Below are 23,897 nucleotides of genomic sequence, written 5' to 3'. Positions count from 1 at the left end.
TTTTACATTAAATAATATATGTTACAGACACATGTAATTATATTGAAAGAAACATAATAATAGATTAGAAATATTTTGTTTGTAATTACTCTTCAATAATTAATTGCTAATACCAAACACGTTAAAAACGTATATAACTAAAAATTATTTACCAATTAGAATACTAAAAAAATTGAACCAAAGATGTTTCTCATAACAAGTGACATGTTAATCAAATCTGCGCAGATAATTAAGATATCTAAATTATATTACATTTTCCAAATTATATTTAAAAATAAGTCTGAGTAATTAACTGAAGAGGTCCACTGTAGCATACTGAAATGTCTCAAAGAATTGTAATTTAATTGTATTCATTTTTAGTTAACACCATACATTACACAAATATCACTTTGTTTAAATATTATAAGATATCACAATACATAAAATTAAGAAAAACTTTTGTAAAATGCGTTTTATTCGTTCTTCTTGTAATAGGTTTTATATTTAGAACCGGAGAAAAAAACTCGGAAATCATCGTGAATTTGTTGTGCGAAAATTAGTAGACACCCTGATGTTGTTTTAAAATAAATGATTTTGGAATCAGAACTCTGATCAAAAGCATCTTGAACTTACGGAAAAATTGAGGGGAACATTCATCTGTTGAAGTTCGTGCGTCCTCGATAAATCTGGCAGACTCTGACTCCTCTTCGCCGTGGTTAGAATGACGTTTCCGGTTCCTTGCAAGAAATTCGGAATAGTATTATTATTTCCAGAGGGATGTCGAGTCATTGCTTTATTGATGGACGAGTGTTTCAGATTACTCCAGGTCGTGTAAATTTTCGAATCGGAACATGCCATAGATAAATTTAAGATATTTTTTAAGTCCAACGCTTTATTGCAATAAGTCTCTGGTGCTTCGTACACTTTTTGCTTGTCTGAAAATAGAAGCATGAAAGCTATTTGCGTGTTCTTGCCAAGGCACAGTGCAGATATTAAGTTGTAAGGGCGAAAATCAACTCACCATGGCCTTCAAAGTCCTGTGAGCCATCGGAATACATGGCTATGCTGCCTTCGAAGGCGATCGTGTAATTGTTTTTGTTGTTCGTCTGGCACGTGAGCAACATGTCTTCACAATCCAAGGAATCGACGCTATAACTTGCACCAGGTGGCAATACGGGGGTTTCTTTCACCGGGGAAAACAAAAGCGAGGATTTGCAGATCGATATTGTGTCCGTTGTCGAACAGGCAGATTCTTCTCCCTTCAAAAGGCAGGAGGATTCAAATGATAAAATTCCTAGGTAGTTTGTATTTTGACCCTGTGACTGCAGTAACGTTCATGCGAAAGTATTTAAATTAAATAGCACAGGGTGGTCACTGACTGGGAAAATCGGAAAATAGCCTGGAATTTTGAGAACAGGGAAAAAGCCGGGCATTTAAAAAAAAACTGGAAATTTTTTGGACTTGTTTTTACTTTTGTCATAAATATCGTCTCGCTCTTTCGTTCAGAAATGAATGTTTTTTTAAGAATTTAAATTTTGTGTTAATATATCGTTCAAATACTAAAGTATCCTTTATATTTAAGAACAAAAACTTCCTTTCTAGATATTTAGCATAGTAATCACATAGGTAACTTGCAATTTAATTCAATCTATCAGATCTAACACTCTTAATATTCATGATTTGGAATTATATTGACCCTCTGGTATTAAATTAGTTGGTGTTTCTTTAAATGGGCTTAAGGGTAAAGTCTGATTAAAAAACGTTCTTTTTCAATCCGACTTTTGAACTCATGTTGGAGTCCTCTTCAGTGATTTATTTCTAAACAAACCAAAATTGTACATTTTAAGTAAAATACTTTTTACACAATGTCAGTGAACAAAAAACAATTTTATCAATTAAATTCTAATTGTTTATCTTTTTGCTGTATAATTGTTTTTTTTTTATTTTCTGTGGGTTAGAAATACAATAAGTTTCCTAATATTATAAAATTAAAAATATACAGTAAAATCTAATTATTTGTGAATAATTGCAATTAATTCACAATCAGACATAAAATAATTAATGAACGCACAAAAAGATCACGAATAGTTCGAATACTGGTTTATAAAATAGCTTTTGGTTATCCGTAATTTCTCTAATCTCGTCAGTTTTTTTTAATAAAAAAGGAAAAAAACTGATGAGATTAGTGAAATTACGGATAACCAAAAACTATTTTATAAACCAGTATTCGAACTATTCATGATCTTTTTTTGGACCACATGATTCTATAATTAATTTTTTTATGTTTAATTGAGAATTAGTTGCAATTATTCACAAATAATTAGATTTCACTGTATATTTTTTATTTTATAATATTGGAAAACTTATTGTATTTCTAATAGAAAAAAAACAATTATACATAAAAAAGATACATAATTAGAATTTAATTGATAAAATAATTTTTTCTTCACTGACATTGTATTGAAAGCATATTAATTAAAATGTAAAATTTTGGTTTGTTTAGAACTAATTACCTGAAGAGGGCTCCCACATAAGTCGAAACGTCTAATTAAAAAAAAAAAGTTTTTTGATTACTGGACTCTAAAGCCCATGTAAAGAAACACCAACTCTTACTATTCCCCGTTTTTTATAGAATTCCTCTTTTCCCCCTTTTTTCAAGAAAATGTCCCTTTGCCCAATAAGAAAATTAAATTATTTTTGTTTGAAAGTATATTATTTTTAATTGAAAACTCTACTATTATATTTTTTGTTTAGAATTCTTCTCTCTTGGTTCAAAATTTAACTGTTTTGTTGAATTTTTCGTACTTTTAGATAGGAAATTGGTACTTGTGGATTCAAAATTCATCTTTTGAAAGAAAGGTCGTCTTTTTCGGTTGACAGTGAATTCTTTTTTATTGAAAAGTTCTACTATTATGTTGAAATTAAATTATTAAGTTGAAAATTCAACTATTTTCTTAATACCCCATCTTTTTGGTTGAAAATTAGTTCTTTTTATTTAAAAAATCTACTTTCATATTTTTGATTAAGAACTAATATCTTTTGGTTATAAATTCAACTATATATTTTTAAAGTCATCTTTTTTGGTAGAAAATTCAACTCTTTTTGTTGAATATTCGTCTTTTTGGATAGAAAGATTTAAAATTTATCTTTTGTTAAAAAAGTTTTTTTTGTTTTCGAAAATTTAACTGTCTTCGAAAAGATTCGCATTTTACGCTTGAAAATTTGACTATTTGGTTGAAAATACAACTGCTTTTGGTATAAATTTTAATCAGTTTTGTTTGAAAATTCGATCACTTGGTTGAAGATTCATCTTCGGAGGATGAAAATTCAAATATTTGGTCAAAAATTCAATTTTTTTGTTGAAAAGCCATTTCTTTTCTGTAAATGCACCTTTTTGGTTGAAAATTAACTTTTTTGAGGAAAACTCATCTTTTTTGGTGCAAAAATGTTATTTAAAATAATGTATTCTCCTGTTTTCTTGAAAAATCACTCTATTTCCCCTGTTTGGAGAGAATTTTGAGCTCTGAAAGATCTAAAAGGTTGGATTCTTTTGAAAATTTATATAATAAAACAATAAGTATTAAATAATTATTATTAACGATTAAAAGTCAACCGGGGAATATGTCATTTTTGACTGAATGAAAAAGAATGATTTAAAGTGGCCAGAATAAGTATTTAGAGGAAAATAAGTTAAAAATTCTTAAGTGTTTAACTCTGAAGGATCCACATCTGAAAGCGATGAAATTTGAAAGCATTAGAGTTCAGAAGGCTTCTAATATATTCGTTCTTAAAATTAAAGACAACAAGTATTTAACGTTACTGCAGTGAGAGTAAAATTAATTAGTAACATGCAATTTTGCGGTGTAAAGCTCACGCCATGCATTAGATTTCAAAACTATCAAACTCGCAGTTCACCAGTTTATTAAGCAAAATAATCGAAAGCTTTTAATGTTTTAAGATCCATGATTGGACATATCGATATCATGCAAAAATGTTGGCAATTCAGTCATTTTGAAAATTTCGAAACCCCTTTTACATTAAAATAGAAGCAAAAAACACGCTACTTGTATAAATTTAGTTGAAAAAATACTGTTTGCGACTTTTAAAGATAAAAAAGAAAAGCGGTCCCTAAATTTTGGTTCACTTGGACAATTTAAGTTCTATGATTTTCTTTATTCACGCTAAAAGTTAGCCAAAGTATTTTTTTCTAATAAACCTATATTCCTAGTCTAGTTTACTAGTCTCTAATTTAATATACAATAAAGTGAAATGGATTTCCAAATTTTTTTTTCAATGCCAATTTAAATTTTTTCAAATTTTTTCCAAATTTCCAAAAGCTTTTCCCAAAAGCTTGAGCAGTCGTTTTCATACCTGACTGGTATGGGGACTGATTGGGGAACCGATGTCAAGTTTTTCCATGACGGATCCAGAAATACTGGCATACCGTTCCCTTTGGTAGTTAAACTGTTCCAAAATAAGACTCGTAAATCAAACTACATCTCGGTTTTATTCACAGGAGTCTGATTGTTTTGAATTTTTCTTTACGTGCATTAATTAAAAACACTAATAAAAATCTCACAGCATCTATTCAGACTATTCATGTCAGCCTATTCTATTTTTTTTCAATTCATGCGAAAAATGAATGATCTGAAAACGGATCGTGATTCATGTTTCGTAGCTCAAGACAAAGTAAACATTTCTTGAATCTAATAACCAACTTTATCTTATAAGAGATTCTGTTTTATAAGGTCCTTTTAAATAAATTAATCATTTTAGCAGAATAAAATATCAGGAAAGTAGAACTATCTTTTAAGTTGGGTTCTCTTTAGAATGTAAATAAGATTTTGGTTTGGATTATTGATATTGAATTTGATATTTAGCGCCAGTGATGGGAAATAACTAGTTTCTATTGACTACTTGAAATAGTTACATTTTTTGGTAAAGAGAGCGGTAAAGAAGTTACTTTTGGAAATAAGTAAGGAATTGGTAACTGGTCACATTATTTCAGTGACAGTAACTATCAAAATTGTTCCTTTCTTAGTTACTTTTGAAATATAGCTCACAAGTCCTTTTTTTACGATTTAGTTGACAATTGATTTTTTTTATCCTAAATTCAACTATTCCAGTTAAAGTTTCATCATTTTAGTTGAAAATTTATCTTTTGATTAAAAATCCAACTCTTTTTGGTTGAGAATTCATCTTTTTTTATTAAATATTTTATTACATGGTTAGCAATTCAATTATTTTTTTCACGATTTAACCATTTTTTTTAGAAAATCATTCTATTCGGCTAAAAATTCGGCTATTCTGCCTTCAATTGTTGAGATTTTTTGTCTCTTTTTACTGAAGAATCTTTCTTGGTTAAAAATTTAATTCTTTTGTTTAAATCGTCTTTCTAGATTGAAAATTCATCTCCTTTGGTAGAAATTTAATCTTTTTTTATGTAAATGTAACTGTTCGGTTGAAAATTAATCTCTTTTTGTTGAAAATTCGTATTTTTTGTTCAAATAAACTAGTTTTGATTTATAAATTAAATTTTTTTGACTGAAAGTTGAATTATTTTGTTTAAAATTCTTTTTTGTTGTTAAAAATGAACTTTTTAACTGAAAATTAAACTAGTCAATTTCTGGTATAAAATATATAGTTGTTAATTGAAAATTAAACTATGAGGTTGAACATTTCTCTTTTTTGATTGAAAATTTATGTATTTATTTGGTTGAAGATTTGTCTTTTTTGTAGATAATTAATTTCTTGGTTTAAAAATAAATCTTTTTAGTTGAAAATTTAACAGCTTGGTTAAAAAACTAAACTCTTCAGTTAAAAGTTATTTTTTGTGGTTGAAGTTAGTTGAAAATTTATCTCTTTTGTTGAATTTTTTTTTTCGTTCAAACTTATTTTCTTGACTGACCATTTAACTATTCCATTTCTGGTAGAAAATTAATCTTCTTCACTTGAAAATTCAATTAATTAGTTGAAAACTTATCTTTTTTTGTCGAATTCAACTGTTATGAGTTTAAAATTACAATATTCTTTGTTTGAAATATCAATGCTTACATTTTTCGTTAAGAATTCATCTTTTTTGCCTAAAAATTTAATTGTTTTGTTTAAAATTCGTGTTTTTGTGTTGTCATTAGTCTTTTTTTGTAGAAAGTTAATATTTTTGGTTGAAAATTTATGTTTATAGGTAGAAATTCCAAAGCTTCACTCTTTTGTTAAAAACTCAATTTGTTGTCGAAGATTCATCATTTTAGTTGAAAATTAATTAATTTAGCTGAAAATTCGTTGTTTTTTGGTAAACATTAAATATTTATCTTAAAATTTAACTATTCCATTTATGGTTAAAAATTAATTTTTTCAGTTGAAAATTCAAATATTTGTTTAAAATTTCGTCTTTTTTGGTCGAAATCAAATGTTTTGGATTTCAAATTAAACATTGTTTTTTGTAGAAATATCAATGGTTACATTTTTCTTTGAGAAATCATCTTTTTTGATTGAAAATTCATCTCTGGTTGAAAATGTAAGTATTTTATTACAAATTCACTTTTAATTTTGTTTGAAAATTAATTTCTTTAACTGAAAATTTAATCATTCCATTTTTAGTTGGAAATTCAAATATTTTGTAAATTAGTCTTATTAATTGAAAATTCATCTTTTCGTTAAAAATTCATCTCTGGTTGAAAATTGAACTATTTTGTTGAAAATTAATTTTTTAACTGAATATTTAACATTTTCTGTTCTCCCTATGAAGTTGTAAATGTTTCAGAACTGGGAGTCTGAACTAGATCAAGGTAAAGAAACACTGTTAGAAAGAAAAAGGTAGTTTCCAGAGCTATACAAATTTGTAGCCCATTATTGGGAATGGTGGTCTACCATTACGCCACATGGTGTCAAAAAGCGGAACTAGAAAAGTAGGTACAATTTTAAACATGCATTTTAATTTTTATATAAAAGTGTTTTTACGATTTTTTTGTGAAGTAAAAACAATGATTGAATACTAAAAACAAATATTCATCAAAAACAAATAGTTTTAGATAGAATTTTCATCTTGCACAGTGAAAAAACACATTTTTGTGAAATAGGTTTAAAAAAAATACAATTATTTCATTATTGCATGTGAGTTTCAATGCATTGCAAGCTTAAATAAACTTTAATTCATGTATGTAGCGACAAATTTTATCCATATCATGCCAAGAATACGAATGATAGACGACTGGAATTTGAATACGAATTCTAACCTAATTTTTAGATCAGATTTTTAAAAAGTAAATATTTCATGTATAAATTAATAAAAATTTACTTTGAGTTCATTTTTGCTTCAAAATAAGTCCGTTTAAGTTTATAATCTTTTGAAAATCACAATAAAGAGAACAATCATTCTTTTTTTTTAGATAAATATTCATGTAAATGTGTGGCTTTTCACTGTATAATATGTACATTCCATCTGAAACACTTTGTTTCCGATAGACTTATTTTTATTATCAAGTAAATACTTTAAACTCAAAAAAAAAGGTTAAAACACTTTTATGCACAAAATTAAAATGCATCTTTAAAATCGTGCCCATTATTTCTAGTTCGAATGTTTGTCACCAGGTGGCGCATCGCAGTTTAACCATTCCCAATAGGAAAATTAGAATTATTCTCTCACCCTGAAATTCAACATTTTCTAAAACATTCATTGTTTTAGGTGATATTCAGAAAGATATACACCGATATCTCGAAGTTTACTGTATATTTTCCTTAGAATATATTTCTAAAATACAAAAGTAACTAAAAAAGTAACATTAATGAATTTTTGTTTGAAAAAGTAACTAAGAAAAAGTTACATTTTGAAAAGGTAACGATAACGATAAGCACTTCAATTAAAGAGGCAACTTACCCATCACTGATATGGGAATGAACATGAATTTTTTCGGGATTTGGATTAATTTGATTGATTTTAAATTGTAGATATAAATGATTTACCTCCGAATGTTGAACTGGTTCCGTGCACATGACTGGCAGAGCTGTGAGGAGGGTGTGAATATCAGCGGTGCGAAAGCTCTCCATGTCAACTTCTGCCAAATTGGCATCCAGGTTTCGTGCAAGGTCATCATAGTAGCCCAGGTCATCTCGAGTGTAGGAAGCAGAGAGTGAGGAAAGAACGCTAGGGTGAACATGTAGTCCTCCATCTCTGTAACTTAGAAAAGACGTTCCACTGATTATTGAAATAAATAAGCTCCGCCGCTTATATTCCAATCACAACAACCTTCTGCATTTGTAATTGCATTTCCATTTACCTTAGGGTATTTTAAAAGATTCCAAACGTTTTTGAAAGATTTCAAGGCATTTATTATTATATTTTATATTTGGAATGTGATCAAGAACAACTGGATCTGGATTATGAATCATTATTCAAATAAAGTTCGAAATTTTTTATAGTTATACCTATTACAGTTGGCAGGTTTGGTAATTATTTAGTTTATTAATATTAACTCCTCCTGATATTGAAATCCGTTGCTTTGCTTTGCAATACGCCATCTATTTTTTCAATGCGGCCAAAATGCAAACTCGTAAAACCAGGTTGGATTTTTAAGATGCATTTTAATATGCACTTAAAAACAATTTTTTATTATTTTGCATAGTTTAAAATGATAAGTGGATGAAAACAATTCAGATTTATCGGAAACTAAGTCTTACATCTGGAATTCTGATGGTATACATCGAAAAAACACGGTTTTTTGTTAAAACTGTTCCTTGACATAAAAGTGAACTTGAAAGAAATTTTTATTAATCTATACATGGAATATTTTCTATCTAAAAAGTTATAACTTAAAAGTTAGGTTAGAATTCGTATTTGATTTATGATCGGTTATAATTTACATTTTTTGCGTATTTTTAACCAAATATTTTGCTATATGCATTAACTGAAGTTCATTTTAGCTTATGGTGTGTTGAAACTTATATGGCATAGTAAAATAATTATTTTGTTGCCAAAAGTAGTTTTAACAAGAAATGAGATTTTTCACTAAATACGATGAAAATTTTATATGCATCACTTAGTTTCCGATACATCTTAATGTTTTGTTCTCAATTATTGTTTTAAACTAGTAAACACAATCATGAAATTATTTCTAAGCCCAATTTAAAATGCAACTTTTAAATGCTATCTGGTTTCACGAGTTGGCGACAGTGGCGCATCCAAGATTTCAGATCCCAATAGTTATTCCTCGATTAAACAATATAAAATATCGACTTTTAATCCCTTCTTTATTTTTACTATTAGCTGGAATATTAGAATTGAAGCTTTTATTTTTTACAATAAATACCTTCTTTGGAATGAACACTATAAGATTAATTTTACTTTTAAAGCGCCGTAACTCGGAAATATTCAAGTAAAATTTTAGTTAAAAATATCAAAAACTTAAAAAGTTATGAATTTTAGAGTGAAAGAAGTAATTTTTAAATTTTTTCTCCATCAAGGATTTTTTTAACTACTTTTAATTCCAAAAACTGTTATGAAACCTTTTTCTCCTTAAACTAGCTCATTAATTGATTTTCTTGTAAAAAAAAACGATCCAATCAGGTCGGCACAGCACACGTTTGAATACCCTTGGGTGCCTAACACCCACTATGCTCTTTATGTAATTTAACGGAAGTGTGCCCTTTAAGGGTAAATAATTTCTTCTTTACATTCAGCTGGAATTTCTTCAATTTAGGTTTAATTTTATTAAACCAATTTTTAATATGCGCCTTCATTTGACAGAGATAGATAAAATTCCTTTATTTGTATGATCTATTTTTTTAACAACTCCGTTTTTTAAAATAATTTCTCCTTTTCCCCCTTTTTGTATTAGAAACTTCTCCTTTTCCTTGTTTGTTCGCTTAAATGTTAACTGAATTAATAGTATCCTTTAAAAAAATCCAACTATTTTCGGTTGAAAGTTATTTTTTTAATTGTAAAATTTTGTTAAACACTCGTCTTTTCGTATAGAAAATTCATCAGTTTGGATTGAATATTCATTTTGTTTGGTAGAAAAGTCATCTTTCTTGGTTGAAAATGAACTTTTTTTTATTGAAAATTCAGATTCGAAGGTTAAAAATTCAACTATTTCGTTAACAATCCTACCATTTTCTTGAACAAATTCAACTTTTTGGTTGATAATTCATATATTTTGTTGAAAATTCATCCTTTCTGGTAAACAAAATTATCTTCTTGCTTGAAAATTCATCTATTTATTAAAAATTATTTTTTTGTTTGTTTGAAGATAAATCTCTTTGGTTAAGAATTTAACTACTTCATTCAAAAATTGTTTTTCTTTCAAAATAAAATAAAAAAATTGAATAATTCCATTTTTGGTCTGAGCCTCGATTTTTATGAAAAAGAAGTTGTTATTCACCTGTCTATGAACCACTGGTACTCAGAATTGTCCTGAACGAATTCAGAACCAATAAGATCTTGAGAAATAGGATCTGTGGCCGGGTTGGAATTGCAATCGGAGCCTGGTGTCTGCGGATCCTCCATTGTCGTATTTCCCTTGCCAGCACCTAAAATAAAAAATGATAGGCACTTAGAATATTTTAATATTAACAACAAAAAGCACAGAATTAATAATTTTAATATACTTACAGAACTGATTCATTGTAATCAATTCAAAGTATTTTTTTCTAGTTCATAGATAATAAATTGTTGTTTTTCTACATAATTAAATTTTAGCTTATTTACTTCATACTTTTTAATAATAATAAATTCAATTTATTAATATCCTGGTCTACAAACACATTAAAAGTGATACTTTAATTAAGCCAATTGACGGTGAGCCTTAACATTACAATATTACAATATTGCATTAACAATAATATAATATTACTAAACCTAATAATAATAAATAATATAATTATGTAATAATATAATTGATATATTTTTAAATTTAAAGTATGCGTATCCACATTATAAAAATTCTATAGAAAAGATTAATTTTATAAAAATAAGTTAGTTGTTCATTATTAATTTATAAATAACAATATAATTTTTTCAAATGGTTTATTTAGCTATTTATCTACCTTTTTTAGTGAAAAAGTTGTTGGTTTTTCATATTTTCTACATACCTTTACGAGGTACGTTATATTAATTAAATTTATATTAAATTTTTTTCGAAAAAAATAGATAAATAGATATAAAATAGAAAATTTGAATTTAATCATGTTATTTTAAAATTAAAAATGATAAAAATTAACTCACTTTAATCAAATAAATCTTTTATATAATTTTATTATACAAATTAAAAATGCTAATAATAGAACAATCGAAATTGTAACGTTCGAAAATTAAATTTCTGAAATTTTCACGATTCGAGGCTGTTTATTTCAAACAATTCAGTTTCAAATTGTTAATTTGTTAATTATTATCTAAAGTTGCTATAAAATTAATAAATTTTTGTATTTCATATTATATATTATCTAAAATAAGATACAAGAAAAGCAAGGACAACATTTTGGATAATTGATGAAAATTGATATTTTCGACTAAAACACTAACATAACCTAAAGTTGTTTAATACTGTAAGCTTAATTTTTGACTTCGAAGGCAATGATTTTGATTTAAAATAACCGATTTCCGGTGAAAAATCATAACATACCCTATTATTGTTCAAATATTGTAAATATGTTTTGAAATATAACGATTTTTTATTAACAATGGCAATTTTATATGAGAAACACTAACATAACCTAACAAACAATTATTTAAGAATGTAATCTTCTTTCAAAACTAATGTTTTTTTTATTATCAAGATTATATGTCAGAACTAAAATCTTGTTTTAAATCTCATACATTCAATATTGAGAGTCCTTTGGATGGCAATTAATTCGGAAAAATATTTATTTTCCAATGGAGACCCATTTTCGAAAAAATCGACGTTGAAAAAATGTTTATGAATTGAAATGTTTATATATTAAATTATGTAAATATTATATTTTCAGCACTAGCTTTTAATACACTATTCATTTTTTCTTGGGTTTGCAGCAGTTCAAAATGAAATTTTCAATTTTAATCTTTTTTCAAGAGTATAATTTTTAAAAGTTAAATTTAAAACTGTTGAAAACTGAAGAAAGGAAAACATTGAATTTGCAACACTTAAAAATTCAATAACTAATTTTATCCAATGTAACTTAAAATTGTTAAAAACTATTAATCTTCTTTGTAATTAAAGGATTTTTGCATGAAAATGTCCATTTCCGACGAAAAATAATAATAGAATCCGAATATATTCAAGCTTGTAAATTATATTATTAAACAAAATCACTGGACTTAAATATAATTATTTTTGTTTAAAAATACGAGTTTAAGGTGAAGCACAACCAACACAACCTACATTTGTTACAAAATAGTAAATATTCTTTGAAATATATTTTTTTTATCACAAAGATTTATAACTTCCGACAAAAACACTAACATAATCAAAAATAGTTGAAGTATTCTAAATTTTTTTTTAAAGTATGATGATTTTGGTTTGAGAATATACAAATTTTCTATGTAAAACGCGTAAAATACCAACATAACCTAAAATGGTTTAAAAATTATGAACCTTCAAAATCTAATAATTTTTGTTTAAAAATGTACATTTCCGGTAAAAACGTTAATAAAACCGAAAAACTTTAATTACTAAAAATGTTGTCATCTTTGAAATCTTATAAATTTCTAATTACAAAATTTACTACTAAAACAAGTATATTTCCAATAATCTATTAGATAATTTGAAAGTTTCAATTTAAATGCGAGAGTATTAAAAACACAAATTTTTCTCAATTTATATAAAGTTTTCTATAATTTTTCTTACTAACAAGAATTGTTTGTAGATTTAATTGTAAAAATGTCAAATTTAAGATATAAAACAACTTCAAGTAATGGAAATCTAATCAAGATTTCATCAACAACGATTACAAAATTTTCGAGATATTTTGTTACCTAACATTTCATAATTTTTAAATAATAAAATGGAAAAAATAGGTTGAAGTATAGACCTAAAAAATATTGTTAGCCTCCCTTAAATTATTCAAAGATTATTCTTCAAATAAATGTGTGCAAACTTTTAAATTAAAAATTAAATGACAAGACAGAATTTGTTCAACAGAAAATAACAAATCCAAGTAATGTGGAAATACTTTCTCCAGGAAATACGTGTTTTCTCTCGAGTACTTTCAGTGCTGACAGATCAAAAATTATCTAGTCATTCTTTAAATATTGAATACCAATAACTTACGATAAAATTAGAAATTTAGCTTCTATATTCTAGATAATTAACAGAAAATAATTAGTATTTAATTAGTCCAGAATGACCCACTCCAATGAACATTATACTGTTATCGACAACACATAATTCAAATTCCACAAATTCCCATTGATAGTCATATTTCTCAACCTTCATTCACAACACTACACAACCCAACAATAAAAAAAATGGAAACAAAAATCAGACACTGATATTTAAGGTTATAGACTTTAACATATTTGTTTAAAATTAATTTAAAGTGGACTTTTACCGTGACTTTTGGCTGACATTTGGTGGAAATATAACGAAATAGAGAGAATGGATACAACTAACCTTACATGGCGATAGAATGATCGATTTCTTGCGCATGTGAATAATAAGCTTGCAGGCGAGCAATCAACATTATTTAATGGAGGACCGAGACGCTCCGAAATTACGCGATATCTATTCAGAATGTGTAAAGACACACCCTGCTAGATGATCTAATGTAACTTAAAAATTTCCTTGTCAACCCAAGTGTTCTTTCTCTCCTCCACTACACTATACCCTAGTCCCTACCCACCCACACCTACTTGCGCCACCGCTACGAAACAATGCAATGGATGCAGTATGTTTACATGTGTATGTTTTCGATCACATGACAAAAATTAAGAAGTGGGATTCAGTGGCGTAACAACCTTTTCTAGGCCCTCCACCCTACCTACTTTTTATTCTAGTCTAGAATCTTGAACTATTTACCTTTTAAAAATGAGGCTTCATCGGAAAATCAGGACATTATCACACTTTTCATCCTCATTCAAACTCATATTTTCTTCGCCAATAATACAATTAATTTTGGGGCACTTTATTTAAAAAAACAGAGGTGCTACAAAATACCAATTTCAAAAACAAAATAAAATCAGGCTTTCACTGACAAATTTTTCATTTTCCCTGATCGTTATAAATTTTCAACTTTGATGATAAATCTTGAATGAAAACATTAATTCCGAATCAAATAGTTGAATTTTGAACTAAAAAAGAAAAATTTTCAATCAAAAATGGAATAGTAATATTTTCAGTTTAAAATTAATTTGTAACAAAAATAAATTACTTTTCAATAAAATAGTTCGATTTTTAATCAAAGAAATTAGTGTTCAATAATAGTATACATTTTTAACAAAATACATACATTTTCAACATAATAGTTACAGTTTTCACCAAAGAAATTAATTTTCAAGTAAAATGAGGAGTCTTCACCCAATAAAATGAATTTTCAAAGAAAAAGAATTTTTGACCAAGAAGTACGAATTTTCAACAAAATACATGAATTTTTATCAAAAGAAGATAAAATTTTTAACCCAAAATGGCAAAAGTTATATTTACAGTTAAAAAAAATTAATTTGTTACCATAAAATACTAATTTTTAACGGACGCTTCGTATTCTACCAGAAAAGACTAATTTTCTGCCAAACACGGAACAGATTCATTTGCAGTTAAGAAGTTAATTTTCAACAACAAAAAAAGAAAAATTTCCAACAAAATAGTTTTTTAATATAGATTTCAAAATAAAATTTTTAACAAAATACATAAAATCTCAACAAAGTAAATTTATTTTCAAATAAATGGATGAACCTGTATAAAAAAATAAAGAATTTTCAAACAAGAAGATTAAATTTCAACCAATTAAAAATTAAATTTTAGCAAAATAGTGAAATTTTTAACAGCATACAAAAGTTTTTGAATCAAAAGGAAAGCAACAACAAAAAATGAATTTTTAATAGTACTTCCATTTTCGACTAAGTAGTTGGATTTTCGACGAAAAATGTAATTATTTTACATTTCAACCAACAAATATTTTTATTTGAAACCAAAAATTGTTAAAAAAGACGAATGAAAAAATGAATTATTAAAAAAAAGTTCAATTTTCATACAAATGCACGAATTTTCTACTAAGAAGATTAATTTTTTTATAAAAAATACTAATTTTTAACCAGTTACGTGCATTTTCAACTACAAAATGTGAATTTTCAACCTGTAATGGAATAGTTACATTTTCGTTGCAAAAAAATAATTTTCACTAAAAAAATCTGCCTGCGTCGTGCGTCATGCGCGCGGCTCGATTCGCTCGCAAATTTGAGCGCGCCTAGGGCGCGAGTCTGTTGCATCTCGTGCTTCGCGCTCGGGCATAATTACACCTCGCGCTTCGCGTTCGGATATTTATTCTTTGCATTTGGAATGCTTGCGTAAAACTTTATCAAAAAGAGTTCTTTTAAATGGCAGTATTTATATGCATCTTCATATTCTGAATTGTCTACTTAATTAAGCATAATCAAAGATTAAGTTTCTCAAAGCTCTGTAGGCTTTGAGGTACACATTGTCATTGTAATATTCGCGCTGCGCGCTTGATTTTTGATATAAATTTGTAAACAGGTTTTGTTAAAACTTTTATTTTCGTAACTTTTGTCGTTTTTCCACAAATTTTTTGTTATTTTTATTTCCAATGTTATTTTTCACGAATAAAATAAAAAGGATGCATTCCATCAAGAAGTGATTCTTAACGAAATTGTAGATCTTTTTTAGGATCACAATTTTTGTTAATTCATCTTTTCTCGTATCCTACATAGTTTGACCACAAAATGAAAATTTGAATTTTTCATTATATTTTTTGTAATCAAAATTTGAATTTTTGATTTTCCAAGAAAATCCAAAAATTTGGTATGATAATCTTGTAGGGCTTGCAAAAAGCAATGTTTTTATTTTCTTGACTTTTTTTGTATCGTGCGATGTTTGGCTTAAAATTTTGATTTTCGATTGATTAAAAAAAATCATTAAATTCTATAATTCTGAGAATTTTCTTTTTGTCGAGAATGGGCTCACTTTTTAAACTTTTATAAAAAATAACGAACTTGTCCTTTCTTTTAGAACCTAAAAAAGTGTGCAAAAGATTGATTTGGTCTGTTCATTTTGTCGAGAGTTATCGTGTTTATAGACGGACGGACGGATGGACAGACAGACAGTCGCCATCGTAAAAACTTGATTTTCGGATTCATGGGGTCTCGAAACGGGGAAATCCGTTGAAAAACTGCGGTGTCAAATTTCGGACAATTCTAATACTTTCTTAATCATAAATGATGAGAATGTAAAGAAAATTCCAATAAAATAGTTAAATTTTCTACGATAGAGGCGAGTGTTTAACCGACAAAATAATTTTTGAACAAAGTAGTTCAACTTTCAAGCAAGTGCAGTTAAATTTCAACCTATGAAGATATTCTCAAAAAAAGTTTCATAGGTGATATTTCAAGTAAAAAATATTTTCATTGTAAATCAATATCAGTTGAATTCTGCCAAAAGACGAATTTTTTCTACAAAAAATGTAATCCTCAACCAAAACAGTTTAATTTTCAACCAAACAGTCGCAAAAATGATTACGGATTCATAATGTAATGTCACTTAATGGGACACTAGTTAAAACCAGGAAGGATTTTCACTGAAAATCAATAAAATCCTACTGATTTAAATTTAGAAAACAGATTTTTTTCCGACATATGAAATATTTAGAAATAAAAATTAATCTTTTTAAATAAAACTTAAATCATCAAAAAATGCCCAGAAATCTTATTATCGATACCGGCAACTTTTCTCTTACCAGTACAGATAATTTTTTTCATGTGCAATAATTTTATTTTTCTCATCTCTTTAGAATTGTGAAACAGTTTATAAATAATTATAATAAAATAACTAAATTTTAAGGACAGGATTATTTCCAAATATTAAACACTCTGTTACAATTAAAATGTTATCATTTATCGCAATAATGTTTGAAAACATTTAAAAATAAATTTTATCATGGAATACATTTACTTATTTGGATATTTTGATTTACGAAATTGATGATGTAGAAAATTCATAATCTTTATTAATAGGATAAACAAATCATAAACAGCTGCTAAGAGATGTCATATTTACGTAGCGTAGTGTCGCAACCAAACAGGTTTTTGACAATAATGTATGCAAGATCTCATCGCTGCAACTTTTTAAGAAAAGGAAAAATTAAATTAGTTTTGTTTGAAAAAGTATTTAAAATTTGAAATATTGTTCAAAATATTATTTTAGAAACTTATTCTTTTCTTTAATAATTAAACCTGTATGTGAATTGCATTGAATTTAGAAAATCCACAAAACAACTGACATTAAAAATGTCTTCTATCGAATCAAATAAGGATATATGGAAAGACGAGTGTGTTCTTTGTTTTTGTTCTTTGGAATTCAAACATATGTACTTAATTCCTTAATTGGCACCCAACGAAACAGAGACGAGTTTGCAGCAATAAGAAATGACTCGATTTTCTTCTTTAAGTACTTGATGAAAAACTGCGAATCCACGAAGCATGACATTACAAGAAAATATTCATTCTCAATAAGTTACTAGTTTTCTATACAGTATTAATTAGAAAAATTGCTTTTTTTCAATATCATAATATTGACACTAATTCTATTTCTATTTTTAAAAGTTAAACTTACATATACATACATATATTACTTTAAAAAGGCATATATTAAAATAGGGTATTTTCAAAACTTTAAAAACGGTTGTAAATTAAATTTGACGTCACTATTACGTCACAATTTAGTTTGGAGGGGCGCGAAATTTAAATGAATACAAAACTTGTTTTCCTATTTTTTAAGAAATAAACTGAATTTAAAGACAATAATTGGCCTTTTAAAACTTTAAAGTATTATTTTAACTTTTTATTAAAATCTAAACCATTTACTATATTTCGTTTTAAAAATAAATATGCAATATTTCCTGGCTTTCTATTCTTTATAAATGAAAATAGTCTTCTACTGTTTCTGAAAGCAAAGGCACATTCATTTTTATATAGGCGGGTTCAAGTACAGTCGTCTAAAAGGTAGTGGCCTATAAATAAAGCGCAACCACCTCGCATAAAGGAACAATCTGCAGAGGACAAATACAATAGAGGATGCTATTGTTCCAGTCTTAAGTACTGCTTTTATTCCCATAACATTCTGTTGCGTAGGTAGGTCACACCATATACAAAATTATAGTAAATCTTAAAAATGTTGAATTAAGTTTAAATTTGTCTTAAAATAGAGACCAAAAGTATTTATTTTTCTCAGAGAAAATGCTACTTTCAAAATAAAAGAACTATCTTATCATTTAAAATTAGCCCCATGATATCAGCATTAGGACGTCATTTATCAGTAATGCGTATATATCATAGACCCCAGAACAGGCTTCTTACAGGTCCGAGAATTCTGGAAAGTCAGGGAAGTCAGAATATTTCAAACTGGTCAGAGAAAGTCAGGGAATGACTGGGAAAACCTGAAACAGTCAGGGAATTGTCGAGAAACTGAAGCTGATGTTTAGGGGTCATCTACAAATTACCGTAAAGGATTTTTCTCAAATTCCCCCCTCCCTCCCATTTTAGATACCATTAGATTGAACACACCATTTTATTATTTTGTTGAAAATTCAACAAATTTATTGTGAACAAAACAGTAATTTTTTTGGTTGAAAATTCGTCTTTAGGCTTAAAACTCGATGTATTTAATAACAAATTTTTTCTTAGTTTCCGAAAAATCTTTCTTCATTCAAAAATCGTCTTTTGATTTGAAAATTCAACTGTTAAAAAATAAAATATTTTCTGGTTGAAAAATCAACTATTCAATTTTTCTTTGAGAATTAATGTATTTCGTTTGAAAATTCAACTACTTAGTTGAAAGAGTAACTGCTTTGTTAAACATTCTTTTTTTTTTGTCGATGGTTCGACATTTTAATTCAAAGACTTTCTTTTCATCTGTTTTGTTAAAAATTAATTTTTGTTTCTTGAAGATTTATCATTTTAGCTGAAATTTTTTTGTTTGTTACAAATTTTAATATTTCAAAATTAATGCATTTTGTTACAATTTCATCTTTTTTTATTGAAAATTAATCCTCTGAGTTGAAAACTTATTTCTTCGGTTGAAAGTTCATTTTCTTGGTTGAAAATTAAACTACTTTGATTGAAAATTCGTTTCCTTTAACTATTTTGTTGAAAATGTAATTATTTGGTAAAAAATTGGTTTTTTATGGTTAAAATATAACTATTCCATTTTTTTGTTGAAAATTTATATTTTTCATTTAAAAATTGATGTTTTGTTAGAAACTCGGCTTTTTTATAGAAAATTAATCTTCTTAGTTTGAAATTCATCTTTTTGGTAAAAAATGCAATTAATTAGTTAAAAATTTATTTTGTTCGTTTGAAGATACATGATTTTAACTGAAAATTCTTTTTTTTATCTTAAAAAGCTTAATACAGTAGACTCTATGACACTTCTCGTTTTCGGGGATGCAGGAGAAGCGAACAGGAAGTGTTAGATAGCCCTCTCTCCTGCGTCAAGCCGCATTCGGCGCAGTAGACGTAGCCGGCGGCCGCGTATGCGTTGTACGTGAGATGATGAGACAAGGAGTGAGGGCAAGCGAACGAAGGAGAAATCGGGAAACCGGAAGTGTCGTAGCAAGAAGTTTCTTAGAGTCTACTGTATTTGTTTCAAAATTCGTGTTTTTTCAATTTTCAATTTTTTGGTAGAAAATTAATCTTATTGGTTGAAAACTGTTTTTCTTTTCGGTTGAAAGTTTCTTTTCTTTTGTTGAAAACTAAACTATTTATATTGGACATTCGTTTTCCTTTATTGAAAATTAATTATTTTAACTGAAAATTTCACTAATACGTTTTGTTTCAATTTCATCTTTTTTTTTGTTAAGACTTTGACTATTTGTTTAGAAATTCATGTATTTCATTAAAATTTCATATTTTTGGTAGAAAATTTATCTTTTCAGTTAAAAATTTATTTCTTTGGTTGAAAATTTAACCTAAAAGGAAAATTTATAACTGTTAGGAAAAATGAAACATTTCTCATAGAAAAGTCAGTTAAAGTGAGTGAATTTCGAAATTCAGATTTTCTAGCAATCCTGCAAAAGAAAATTAAGGGAACATCAAAAGAAAATATAACAATAAAATCTAATATAGAATTTCATTATGTGTATACATATATTATTAATATATTCTTGTCCTCTATTTTATTATACTCAGCGATTAAAAAATGTCTAGTGATGACTCTGACTATTCTTACATAAAACCTCAAAGAGACTTTGGACCTGACTTTTTGCCTTCCTTAAACTTTTTGGCTAAACTGTATCTCTTTTTATTTTTACACTACGGAGAACCTGTTAGATGTCTAACATCTCTTGGAGGAACTCCAACAGGTAGCTTTGGCGCAAAAGCTTTTTTGGTTTAACCTTTTCCACTTGATTTTATCTTCCTGTGAACCGATCCTATCTTTGTTACCTAGGCATTAATTTCAGCTTTACGGGGGGGGGGGGGCTTATTTCCATATGAAGTGAAAATTAAAAAATCCTTTCACAACCCAAATTGTAAATAAGGTGTAAGTTTTTTGTATTCAAACGAGGATGAGTAGTAGGTAGAGATGGTTTTCTTTCTAGAGAAAGAGTCGAGGGCGTTAAAAGAGAAGGGAGTCTGCAAAAGCTGACTGGCAAAGTCGTTGCGAATTTTCTTCATCTACTATTTTATTTTCTATGAGTCTGAGAAACATAATCTGAGAAATCTTCTAGGTCTAGCAGAACCAGTTCTGCACTGGTTCCGGTTTGATGGTTCACGACTTCACGAGGTCTTCCGGTTGGAGACACTATATCATTATCCAGAAGTCACGATGCCTATGTTACGAAATCGATAAGTCTCAAGTCTTTTAATCTATTTATAGACAAATGCATTCTTTCATCTGTGATAAATTTCTATAATGATTTTAATTTAATTTTAAGTCAATTTCCCTCTTATTTTTTCAAAGTTTGATTCACTTTTGAAGAATAATAAACAGATTAGTTAAATTCTCAGTTCAAAGAATTAATTTAAAAAATAAGTTAAACCAGAGAGATAAATAGATGAACTTTCATCCAAGTATGTAATTAAATTTTCAACAGGCAAAAAATATTTTAATTTTAAATCGGAAACAGCTGACTTCAACAAAAAAAACGAATTTTGGAAAATTAGTTAAAAACTCAATCTACTATTAACAAAAAATATATATTTCCTATCGAAAGAGATGAATTTTTAAACCAAAAAGTAAAACTTTCAGTTAAAAAAATTAATTTTCAAACAACAGCAAAAAACCAATTTTCAACTAAAATTATGAATCTTCAAACGAACAAAAAACGTTTAAATAAGCAGTTGAATTTTCAACTAATAAAGATTTTTATTTTAAATAAAAAAACAGTTAAGTTCCATCAAAAAGACGAATTTTCAAGAAAATAGTGAAAGGTTCAACTAAAAAGATTTACTTTTAACCAAACTAGCAGCTCTTACGCGCGCGACCCACTGATTTACTTGTAATGTTGTATTTGGAAATGAAGTTGAAGAAAATACCACGATAATCATTTTTCCTTTAATAACTTCTATTTATACACGACTTCGCATGGGTACCATATATACGACGAATGACCGGATTGTGTACTCGAATTTTGAAAACCCGACTAAACTCGGGAGGTGGCTTTCTGCAGTTTTCCTCTCATCTCACCAAATATTTAGGTGAATGAGAGTACTCCGAGCAAACTCGTATGTAGCTGCATTGTACATAAACCTTAGTAAAAAGACTGACCCTATTCGTTGAAAAATAGCCAAATTCTAAACTTTTTATGAAACTTCTTTCAATAATTAATAATGAATAATTCTGGTAAATTTAACAAATAACTTAGAAAAGAGAGTTAAATTCGTAAACAATTTTGAATAATACCCCAACTCTCAATATGTTTATGGAAATTATTTGAATGATTAACAATGATTATAAATTTAAAAAGTAAAGTGGAAAATGATCATTATAAGACATCCTTAGTTCATTCCGCAAAGAAATGATGCCCCTTCCATGAAAAATAGCCAATTTATAAATATGTGGCTAAAATTTTTAAAAATAATTAATAATTGTAGATTTTCAAAGCATCAGAGAAAAAAATCATCGGAAAGATATTCTTCGTTAATTATTGTAATTATTAATTAAAATTGTTTAAATAACTAATATATCTTGTAAATTTATAAAGCAAAATAGAAAACAGTCATCGAATAGACATTCTTGGTTGACTTCGTAAACAGATTCACTTGCAGAAAAACGGCAAACACTTAATTTTTTAATTAAAATTGTTTAAATAATTAATAGTTCTTGTAAATTTACAAAGCAACCTATAAAAGAGTCGTCGGATGGACATTCTTAGTTGACTTCGAAAACAAATTGATTCGTAGGATAAAGGCCAAACTTTAAATTTTTAAAGTAAAATTGTTTAAATAATTAATAGTTATTGTAAATTTACAAAGCAACCTATAAAAGAGTCATCGGATAGACATTCTTAGTTGACTTCGAAAACAAATTGATTCGTAGGATAAAGGCCAAACTTTTAATTTTTTCATTAAAATTGTTTAAATAATTAATAGTTCCTGTAAATTTGCAAAACAACATACAACAGAGTCACCGGATAGACTTTCTTGGTTGACTCCGTAAACAAATTGACTTGTAGAAAAAAGGACAAACTCTTAATTTTTTAATTAAAATTGTTTAAATAATTAAAAGTTCATGTAAATTTGCAAAGCAATATAGAAAAACAGTCATCTTATAGACATTTTTAATTGACACCGTGAACAAATTGACTCGTAGAAAAAAGGACAAACTTTTAATTTTTTAACTAAAATTGTTTAAATAATTAATAGTTCTTGTAAATTTTCAATGCAATATAGAAAAGACTCATCGGGTAGACATTCTTAGCTGACTTCGAAAACAAATTGATTCATAGAATAAAGGTTAAACTTTTAATTTTTCAACTAAAATTGTTTAAATAATTAATATTTCCTGTAAATTTGCAAAGCAATATAGATAAGCTTCATTGGATAGAAATTCTTAGTTAACTCCGTAAACAAATTTACTTGTAGAAAAAAGGGTTAGCTCTTAATTCTTTAATTAAAATTGTTTAAATAGTTATTAGTTCTTGAAAAATTTACAAAGCAACATAAAAAAAGAGTCATCGGATAGACATTCTTACTTGACTTCAAAAACAAATTTATTGGTAGGATAATGGCTAAACTTTTAATTTTTTAATTAAAATTTTGTAAATAATAAATAGTTCCGGTAAATTTGCAAAGCAACATAGAAAAGAGTTAGTTGTCTCCGTGGACAAATCGTCTCGTACCTGAACCTTTTTACTCGAATTTTCAATACATTTAATTTCCAATTTCAATTTTATTTTTAATTGAGAAAGTGAATCAAATTTACCTGAAAATTGAAGCTGTCATAAAAGTTTTAAAAAGGAGGAAAAGATCGAAAAATTTTGAATGAAAATTCATTTAAAAAAAAAGAGAGAAACGATTGTCGCCAAAACCTTTTTCTTCGTTCTTATCGTTCTCCTTTATCTCGTACAAACTTTAAGTAAAGATTAAAAAATAATTTACCTAAGTTGCTGGAAAGCTACTGTGACGTTAGTTCAACTGTTTAATAGAAGCTTTCAAACTTCAAAGCTTTCATACAAAAATGTTCAAATATAGGCGATATAAGAATTTAAACAATTCCAGTAGAGAGGCTATTTGTATCAGTGAAATTTCACTCACAATCTGTGAAATTTCACTGATTTATATTCAG

At 27.3% G+C, this 23,897-nt stretch overlaps 1 protein-coding gene and 1 long non-coding RNA gene across 11 annotated transcripts in view; one reads left to right on the top strand and one right to left on the bottom strand.

Annotated features, from left to right (window-relative positions):
- Window positions 1-8,146, top strand: part of LOC117179050 — a 19,960-nt gene extending 11,814 nt beyond the window's left edge. The window contains exon 3 of the long non-coding RNA XR_004467856.1: window positions 7,927-8,146. This is a non-coding gene — a long non-coding RNA (uncharacterized LOC117179050). The remainder of the gene's footprint in view (window positions 1-7,926) is intronic.
- LOC117179048 overlaps window positions 1-23,897 on the bottom strand; it is a 67,336-nt gene that overhangs the window by 17,886 nt on the left and 25,553 nt on the right. For 7 of the 10 annotated variants that reach the window (XM_033370678.1, XM_033370671.1, XM_033370672.1 and 4 more), the window contains 5 exons: window positions 10,356-10,503; window positions 7,942-8,155; window positions 4,351-4,443; window positions 1,001-1,238; window positions 613-914 (listed from right to left, as the gene is read on the bottom strand). In XM_033370678.1, the coding sequence (XP_033226569.1) occupies window positions 613-914; window positions 1,001-1,238; window positions 4,351-4,443; window positions 7,942-8,155; window positions 10,356-10,503 (995 nt within the window). Of the gene's footprint in view, window positions 1-612; window positions 915-1,000; window positions 1,239-4,350; window positions 4,444-7,941; window positions 8,156-10,355; window positions 10,504-13,559; window positions 13,747-23,897 lie in introns of those variants that run through there. The other 3 variants (XM_033370680.1, XM_033370676.1, XM_033370677.1) reach the window with 3 other exon arrangements.

The sequence above is a fragment of the Belonocnema kinseyi genome, chromosome 8 (assembly GCF_010883055.1).
Source record: "Belonocnema kinseyi isolate 2016_QV_RU_SX_M_011 chromosome 8, B_treatae_v1, whole genome shotgun sequence".
NCBI lineage: Eukaryota > Metazoa > Arthropoda > Insecta > Hymenoptera > Cynipidae > Belonocnema > Belonocnema kinseyi.
The sequence above is the reverse complement of the archived record's forward strand: the minus strand, read 5'-3'. Positions and strand labels throughout refer to the sequence as shown.